Here is a 10,000-nt window from a genome sequence, read left to right on the forward strand (position 1 = left end):
GACACAGACATGACCTCTGACCTGAAGTGTCCTAGACATGACCTCTGACCTGAAGTGTCCTAGACATGACCCCTGACCTGAAGTGTCCTAGACATGACCTCTGACCTGAAGTGTCCTAGACATGACCTCTGACCTGAAGTGTCCTAGACATGACCCCTGACCTGAAGTGTCCTAGACATGACCTCTGACCTGAAGTGTCCTAGACATGACTTCTGTCAACACCCTGAGGTGACCACCGACACTGAGAACGCAGAAGTCAGAGGTCACGCCATTATCCACCTGCATCTGTAATCCTTTCATCCATTACTGAGACAACGACCTATGAACCTGCCCAGAGCTTGGTGACAGTGGAGATTCATTTAGGTCCAAACAGCAGTCCATGCATATCATGACAGAAGTGTTAAAACGCACACATTACTTCTGCACACTCACATACACAGGCCATGGCCACCACTGAGGGGTTTAAAAAATCCCCCAGTCTAGCTGGTCTTGACAGCTTGACAGGTAATCCTGCTTCTTTCAAGAAATAAATCCATAAAGGGAATAGAATTGTCTAACAGTGCACTACCATAATTTTACTTAAAATGACAATATATCTAGAAATAGGTGAAACATCAAAGATGAAAACTGTTAAAAAATATCTAAAAATGTCTAAAAATAGGTTAAATATTCTTTTGAATCAATTTTATAAAATCATAATGAAAGTATTAGATCTATGAATGTTTTCACTTGCTTATATACTATACACACACACACAGACCCACACACAGACCCACACACAGACCCACACACAGACCCACTCTGTCTGAAGAGGTGATACATGAAGACAAGGCTGTGGGTTTGAAAAAATGGAGCACACTAGTGCAACGTGAAATATCTATACACTAGTGTAATGTGAAATATCTACACACTACTGTAACATGAAATAGCTACACACTCGTACACTAGTGTGAAATATCTAGACACTAGTAGACTAACGTGAAATACCTACACACTAATGTAACGTGAAATAGCTACACACTAGTACACTAATGTGAAATATCTACACACTAGTTTAACGTGAAATATCTACACACTAGTACACTAACGTGTAATATCTACACACTAGTCCAACATGAAGACCTAGACTACGCATAGCTCCCTTTCCAGCAGAATGTAGTGAATGTAGTGAAGGGGGCACTCATCTAGGCACTGTCTCTACAGATCCTCTGGACTTCATACGGCCAGAGAAACGTCACACAATCGGGTTTCGCCTTGCAAGCATCTGGGACCGAGATCATTAGGTTACCAGGCGAGCCCTGATCCTGAGTCACACTCCCTCTACTGGTGCTCTTTGTTAGAGATTTTCTTTTCTCTCTCTGTTTTACCTTCCTCTCTCTCTCTCTCTCTCACACACACACACACACACACACACACACACACACACACACACACACACACACACACACACACACACACACACTCACACTCATATACCATATATACAGGGATAACACTAATATGGAACTTCATTTATCAAACAGAGCTGGACGCAACCAGGCCACCAGCCTCTGCCATGGTCTACCGCACTTTAACCTTCAACCTACGACCCTGTGGTCAGACACCCTTAACCTTTAACCCAAGATCCTGAAGACAGACACCTTTAACCTTTAACCCACGACCCTGCAGACAGACACCTTTAACCTTTACCACATACACTCACCCACACAACCTCTCTGTAAGTGTTTGAGGGAACCTGTTTGGCCAAAAACCTTTGAGATGGCTACTGATTGGCTGACGTTGGAGGTCCTGATTGGCCAAAGCCTGGCTGTGCAGTTGTGAGACTGAGAAAACACTCACATCACCATAGAGAGCTGCTGCTTGGTGAGGTTGAGTGGGTGGTTGAAGGTGGAGATTCCGTACAGTTTGGGCTGAAGTGTTCCCAGAAGGTTTGCCCTGAGGAGGGCGTTGGTGGCCACATTCAGGAACGACGCTATTGCATGCCAGCCCTGATTATAAAACCACACCTAACAGAGAGAGAGGGGATATAAGAAGAAGAGAACGAAAGATGGAAAGAAGCAAGTGTGGTGTGTGGGTGGAGGGAGTCAGCGGCATTTAATCATTTGAGTTGCGTCTAAATTGCTAATGATTCTCTCTGACGCCTCTCATGATGCGCTGAGGGACAGAGGTGATTTGAGACAAACAGCCAAACGAAGAGGTACACACACACACACACACACAGCAGTCTGAGTCAGATACTTTAAGCATTTAAGCATCACTTAAGAATTTAACTACAGAGCGCACACACACACACACACACACACACACGCACACACACACGCACACGTATTCACACAAACACACGTATACAAACAAACACACAGGACAGCAGGAGGAAGAGTTGCTTCTTACTTTCACATTATCTCTCGTTCCGAGTTCTACCAGCAGCACCTCCAAGTCCTGGAAGACCTTATCAGTTATGTTATTCTGGGAAGAGTGGAAGAGAGAGAGAGAGAGAGAGCGAGAGGGAGGGAGGGAGGGAGGGAGGGAGAGAGAGAGAGAGAGAGAGAGAGAGAGAGAGAGAGAGCGAGAGGGAGGGAGGGAGGGAGGGAGGGAGAGAGAGAGAGAGAGAGAGAGAGAGAGAGAGCGAGAGGGAGGGAGGGAGGGAGGGAGAGAGAGAGAGAGAGAGAGAGAGAGAGAGAGAGCGAGAGGGAGGGAGGGAGGGAGGGAGGGAGAGAGAGAGAGAGAGAGAGAGAGAGAGAGAGAGCGAGAGGGAGGGAGGGAGGGAGGGAGGGAGAGAGAGAGAGAGAGAGAGAGAGAGAGAGAGCGAGAGGGAGGGAGGGAGGGAGGGAGGGAGAGAGAGAGAGAGAGAGAGAGAGAGAGAGAGAGAGCGAGAGGGAGGGAGGGAGGGAGGGAGGAGAGAGAGAGAGAGAGAGAGAGAGCGAGAGGGAGGGAGGGAGGGAGGGAGGGAGAGAGAGAGAGAGAGAGAGAGAGAGAGAGAGAGCGTACATACAAGAGCCTGAGATAGAGAGAACATCACTTTGCACATGGTCATTGTGGTGTTGTGTACATCTGCGCGTGTGTGTACGTGTGTGTGTTTGTGTGTACGTGTGTGTACATCTGCGTGTGTGTGTACGTGTGTGTACATCTGCGTGTGTGTGTACGTGTGTGTTTGTGTGTACGTGTGTGTACGTCTGCGCGTGTGCACGTGTGTACATCTGCGTGTGTGTAGGTGTATGTATGTTTGTGTGTGCGCGTGTGTATGTCTACGCGTGTTTGTGTACGTGTGTGTATGTTTGTGTATGTGTGTGTGTACGTATGCGTGTGTGTGTATGTTTGTGTACGTCTGTGTGTACGTCTGCGCATGTGTATGTGTGTGTGTGTGTGTGTGTGTGTGTGGGTATGTTTGTGTATGCGTGTGTGTACGTCTGCGCGTATGCATGTGTGTACATCTGCGTGTGTGTGTACGTGTGTGTATGTTTGTGTATGCGTGTGTGTACCTCTGCTCGTGTGTGCATGTGTGTACATCTGCGCATGTGTGTGTACGCGTGTGTATGTTTGTGTATGCGTGTGTGTACATCTGCGTGTGTATGTGTGTACGTGTGTGTACGTCTGCGCGTGTGCACATGTGTACATCTGCATGTGTGCACATGTGTACATCTGCATATGTGTACGTGTATGTTTGTGTGTGCGTGTGTGTACGTCTGCACGTATGTGTATGTTTGTGTATGCGTGTGTACGTCTGCGCATATGTGTGTACATGCGTGTATGTTTGTGTACATCTGTGTGTGTGTACGTCTGCGCGTGTGCACGTGTGTACATTTGCGTGTGTGTGTGTGGGGGGGTATGTTTGTGTGTGCGTGTGTGTACGTCTGCGCGTATGCACGTGTACATCTGCGTGTGTGTGTACGTGTGTACGTCTGTGTGTGTGTGTACGTGTGTGTATGTTTGTGTATGCGTGTGTGTACATCTGCATGTGTGTGTACGTGTATGTATGTTTGTGTGCACGTGTGTGTTCGTCTGCGCGTGTGCACATGTGTACATCTGCATATGCATACATGTGTGTATGTTTGTGCGTGTGTGTTTGTGTATGCATGTGTCTACGTCTGCGCGTGTGTGTATGTTTGTGTATGCGTGTGTGTACGTATGTGCATGTGTGTGTACGTGTGTGTATGTTTGTGTAAGCGTGTGTATTTCTGTGTGTGTGTACGTTTGTATGCGTGAGAGACAGTTAAGCTCTCCTGGAGAAACTGTCTGCATGTATTTCACACAGAATGACCTGCGACCTCCGACCTGTGACCTCTCCAGACTTTGCCGTGGAGGCTTGGAGAGGAGTATCGAGGCAAAACGATGCGTATTCGTAATAATACCGGGAGAGGTCAAGAGCCAAGCTGGCTGTGATTTGAGATGCACACACACGCACACATGTGCGTGCACAAACACACGAATACATGTGATATAAATGCTAATAGTGGCCTCATAGGGAGCTCAATCATGCATATTGAGCATGACCCACCCCCCCACTCACACACACACACACACGCACACACACACGCGCACGCACACACACGCACGCACGCACGCACACACGCACACACGCACGCACACACGCACGCACACACACGCACGCACACGCACGCACGCACACGCACGCACGCACACACACGCACGCACACACACGCACGCACACACACGCACGCACACACACACAGATGACAGAGAGAGAGTGAATCCCATGTGAGCAGTTCCGGACATTCCATGGTCAGCGTTTACTCGAGCATGTCTATGAATAATACATAACTCGTAAATATATTCCGTGACCTCCGACAGGAGAGAGAGTAACCCCACCCCTCTGGCATCCAGCTTCCTAAAACCCATTTATCTGTTTCGGGTTGTTGTAATCTTTGCCAAACTCTGATCGGAAACTGCAATAAACTACAGATCAGAGGGTTTCCACAGATGCCACACTGCCCTTTATGAGTTATTTTGAGTAATTTCCGCATTTTGATAGCAAGGAAAGGCCTGATCTGCAAGGGGCTTGCCACGCCCCTGGCCACACCCCCGGCCATACCTGGTGTGTAAAGAGTTCTGATCACATGTAATGTTTGTCTGATACCTGGGAGGAGTTGAAGAGATTTCTCAGGTCTAACAAAGCCTCTGTGATCTCATCCCTGCTGAGTCTGACCTGAGAGTTCACCCCTCCAACAGAGAGCCCTCCATAACTGATGAGACACACACACACACACACACACACACACACACACACACACACACATACATTCAACTGAGAGCCCTCCATAACTGATAAGAAAGACAGAGAAACACACATACACACATTCAACAGAGAGCCCTCCATAATGGATGAGACAGACACACACACAAACCTTCACTTGCACGCACGCACACACACACACAAACAAACCTATACCTGCACACACACACACACACACAAACCTATACCTGCATGCACACTCACACACAAACCTACACCTGCACACACACTCACACACACACACACACAAACCTATACCTGCACACACACTCACACAAACCTATACCTGCACACACACTCACACAAACCTATACCTGCACACACACTCACACAAACCTATACCTGCACACACACACACACAAACCTATACCTGCACACACACACACACACACACACACACAAACCTATACCTGCACACACACACACACACACACACACAAACCTATACCTGCACACACACACACACACACACACACACACACACACACACACAAACCTATACCTGCACACACACACACACACAAACCTATACCTGCACACACACACACACACACACACACACACACACACACACACACACAAACCTATACCTGCACACACACACACACACAACCTATACCTGCACACACACTCACATAAACCTATACCTGCACACACACACACACACACAAACCTATACCTGCACACACACACACACACACACACAAACCTATACCTGCACACACACACACACACACACACACACAAACCTATACCTGCACACACACACACACACACAAACCTATACCTGCACACACACACACACACACAAACCTATACCTGCACACACACACACACACACAAACCTATACCTGCACACACACACACACACACACAAACCTATACCTGCACACACACACACACACAAACCTATACCTGCACACACACACTCACATAAACCTATACCTGCACACACACACTCACATAAACCTATACCTGCACACACACTCACACAAACCTATACCTGCACACACACACACACAAACCTATACCTGCACACACACACACACAAACCTATACCTGCACACACACACACACACACACACACACAAACTCACAACTCTCTCTTTCTCTCATACACACACAGATTCTCAGAGTGTGATGTACAGTTACCGTATTTTTCCAGAATTTGCATAGGTCTTGATAAGGAAGTCGGTTATGTTTCTACCCGTGAGATCATGGAGCGTGTCTGTGGTGTTCTGTATTCTCTGCAGAGGAGGAGAGAGTGAGAGAGAGAGAGAAAGATATAAATAGATAGAGAGATAGATAGATAGATGGATAGATGGATATAGAAGACGCCAGGGGAGGGAGGAAGATGTCTTCTGATATGTCTCATGGGTTGTTGGATTATATGATTACGGTCTATGTTGCTATGTCTAAAATGAAATGAAGACAGCTGGCAGACAGACAGCTGTGAGAAAGACAGACAGACAGACAGACAGACAGACAGACAGACAGACAGTTGGGGGGATGAGAGACAGACAGGGCATTTCTCTTCATTGCCTCATCAGTTGCTAGTTTCCAGTGAAACCAAGAGAAGGCGGATCTCTAAACTGGACCTAATTGGCAATTAACAGATCAGCAAGAGGTTAATCACCTTACTTAGTGTGCTCATGACACACACACATGCACACACACACAGTATCCATGTTAAAACTTTGTTGACTCACTCGTCATTAGCAGTAATGTTGATTAATGAGATTCATATATGCAGATGAGAGGCGTTGATTGGTATTCTGTTGGTACAATTAAGAGAATTGGTGTCCCTTTGCTTTCACACACAGAGGATTGTTCCAAATTTACCACACACACACACACACACACACACACACACACACACACACACACACAGTGTTAGTTATCGGTGTTAGCTGTGTGTTGCTGGCTGTGCTCCTCTAACAGTGAGAGAGAATGACAAGACTCCTCAGCAGTGATTATCCATGTCTCAATCACCACGGCAACAATCATGCTCTGAGTGACTGTGATGAGTTAATAAACCTCAGAAGAATCTCACCTGGTCTGACACCACGCATACAGCACACACACACACACACACACACACACACACACACACACACACACACACACCCCTACATGCCTTCACTTACATCGTGTGCACAATTATTAGGCAAGAGAGTATTTTGACCATATCATAATTTATATGCATATGTTCCAACTCCAAGCTGTATAAGCTTGTATGCTTGCTGGATTTTAGCATCAGGTGAAGTGTATTTGTGTGACGGGGAGGGTGTGGTCTGAGGAGGTCAACACCTATATCAAGGTGTGCAGAAGCATTATGTAGCTTCCTTTCCTCAGGCACAATGGGACACACATTTTTTAACTGGCTGAAAAGTCAAAAATTGTAAAAACTATTTCAGAAGGATGCGGCACTCTTAAAATTGCGTAGATATTGGGGCGTGATGCCAAAGATTTGAGAAGAATCAAAGGAGACCAGGAACCCGTTATCCTCCTGTGCGGTCATATCCCAGACCTGCAGCCTGCCTGGGGTGCCCAGACGTACTCAGAGACACGACCAAAGTAAGGCTGAAACCCAACCACCACTGAACAAGACACATGAGGTGAAATGCCGAGAGTGACTCCTGACGGACCAGATGGACGGGCCCGTGGCTGGACCGGTAACCGGCACAGAGCTCCACTTCGACTCAGACACCAGCAAGCTGGAGGTGGGTACTGCTCTGGGCTGTATCATCAAAGATGAGCTAGTTGGACTTTCTTCAAGCAGTAGTACAGGAAAAGTCTGCATCTTTCAAGAGCATCATGACGTTTATGCAGGACGATGCTTCATCGCATGCATCGAACTGCTCCACTGTGTGGCTAGCCAGTAAAGGCCTTAAAGATGAAAGAATAATGACATGGCCCCCTTCCTCATCTGACCTAAACCCTAGTGTGAACTTGTGGGCCCTTCTTATATGGGAAATTTAAGGTGAATGGAAACAGTACAGCTCTCTCAACACTGTCTGGGAGGCTGAGGTTGCTTCTTCACAAAAAGTTGATTGTCAACAGATTAAGAAACTGACAGACTCCATGCACGGAAGGCTTATGACTGTTATTGAAAAGAAGGGGGGCTATATTGATTTCTGACATTTAAAAAAAAAATCAGTGATGTTTATTTGTAAATTTTGAGTTGTTTATTATTCTCACTTTATTATTCTCACAGATTTAGTTGCTTAATAATTCTGCACACACAGCTATTCTCCTACGAAAGCCAAAACCTCACGTTTCCTTTCTTAAATGTTCAGGTTTGAGGTTTATTAACATTTTGGATATTTATTAACGTAGTTGTTCAATAATAAAATGAATCCTTAAAAATACAACGTGCCTAATAATTGAGCACACAGTGTACATCTCTACAAGCCTTTTCTCACACACACACACACACACACCACTCCTTGTGTATGCTTTGGAAAACTAAATGTTTCAAGGCTTGTAATTCTGCACACCACTGCTATGGCAACGATGTCTTCATTAAGTAACCTTCATAGTCTAATGCTTCCTTTCACTTTAGAAATTACATTAATTGTGTGTGAGTGAGTGAGTGACAGAGAGATTGTTGTAAAACTTTACATGTACTCTATATTCTTTAAGTTTCTCTTCTGGGGTGCTTCCTAACACTTCCAGTCTCTTCCAATCTGTTCCAGAGTGCAGACTGAGACCTTCAGATCCTAGTACAGTGGTCAGAGCAGTTTAGCCTTTACACGCAGATAAATCTCATATTCAATATGTGTATCTGTGTAGGCCCATGTGTTTGCATGCATGTGTATATATGCACGTGTGTGTGTATGTGTCTGTCTGTGTGTGTGAGCCCACGTGTTTGAGCATGTGTGTGTGTGTTTGTGTAGGCCCATGTGTTTGCATGCATGTGTATATATGTGTGTGTGAGCCCGTGTTTGAGCGTGTGTGTGTGTGAGCCCACGTGTTTGAGCACGCGTGTGTGTGTGTCTGTGTAAGCCCGTGTGTGTATGTGTCTGTCTGTGTGTGTAAGCCCACGTGTTTGAGCATGTGTGTGTGTGTGTATCTGTGTGTAGGCCCATGTGTTCGCATGCATGTGTAAATATGTGTGTGAGCCTGTGTTTGTGTGTGTGTGTGTGTCTGTGTAGGCCCGTGTGTGTGTGTGTGTGTGTGTGTGTGTGTGTGTGTGTGTGTGTGTGTGTGTGTGTAAAGTTTTAGAGGAGAGAATATAATGGTGTGTAGGAGACATTTCCACTGGTGAGATGCGATTAGCACAGAAATGTTAGATAAGACTAAACCAAACGCTACTGACATGCACTGCCAGGGCTTCCAAACGATCACAGAGCTGCTGCTACTGCAGCTGTTAGTTCTTTATTCTTACTTTGTCAGATTTCAACAAATACTGACAACCCTGCGTCTGACTTGAAGTGTTGAAAGAGTTGTGAAGATTTGTGTTGCGTTTGTGAAATTATAGCTGCATAACTCAGGTTGACTGATAACAAAGTCCCTGCCTTGAATGTGGAAATGTGTGCGTGCAGAAATGAGTGCAAGTGTGCGCGTGCGTGCGCAAGTGCGAGTGTGTGCGTGCTTGGCCATTTTCCTGCACTTTAATTTAAATTAATAACAAGCAAATCCAATATTGTAGAAAGGCCCAGAACATCCTTGGGGCAGAACATGAATCATTCACATTCTCCTAATACCCTTGGGGTAAAACCCTGGTAATATCTCCGGGTGAGACAC

General features: G+C 46.2%; 1 protein-coding gene across 1 annotated transcript in view; it reads right to left on the reverse strand.

Moving 5' to 3' along the window:
- The window catches only part of LOC113589944 (phospholipid-transporting ATPase ABCA1), a 107,661-nt gene that overhangs the window by 31,736 nt on the left and 65,925 nt on the right, over positions 1 to 10,000 (reverse strand). Inside the window, 4 exon segments of the mRNA XM_081714795.1 lie at positions 1,840 to 2,006; positions 2,392 to 2,466; positions 5,096 to 5,201; positions 6,404 to 6,498. Of these exon segments, the coding sequence (XP_081570921.1) occupies positions 1,840 to 2,006; positions 2,392 to 2,466; positions 5,096 to 5,201; positions 6,404 to 6,498 (443 nt within the window).

The sequence above is a fragment of the Electrophorus electricus genome, chromosome 5 (genome assembly GCF_041902795.1).
Source record: "Electrophorus electricus isolate QZ-2024a chromosome 5, ASM4190279v1, whole genome shotgun sequence".
In the NCBI taxonomy this organism is placed as follows: Eukaryota; Metazoa; Chordata; class Actinopteri; order Gymnotiformes; family Gymnotidae; genus Electrophorus; species Electrophorus electricus.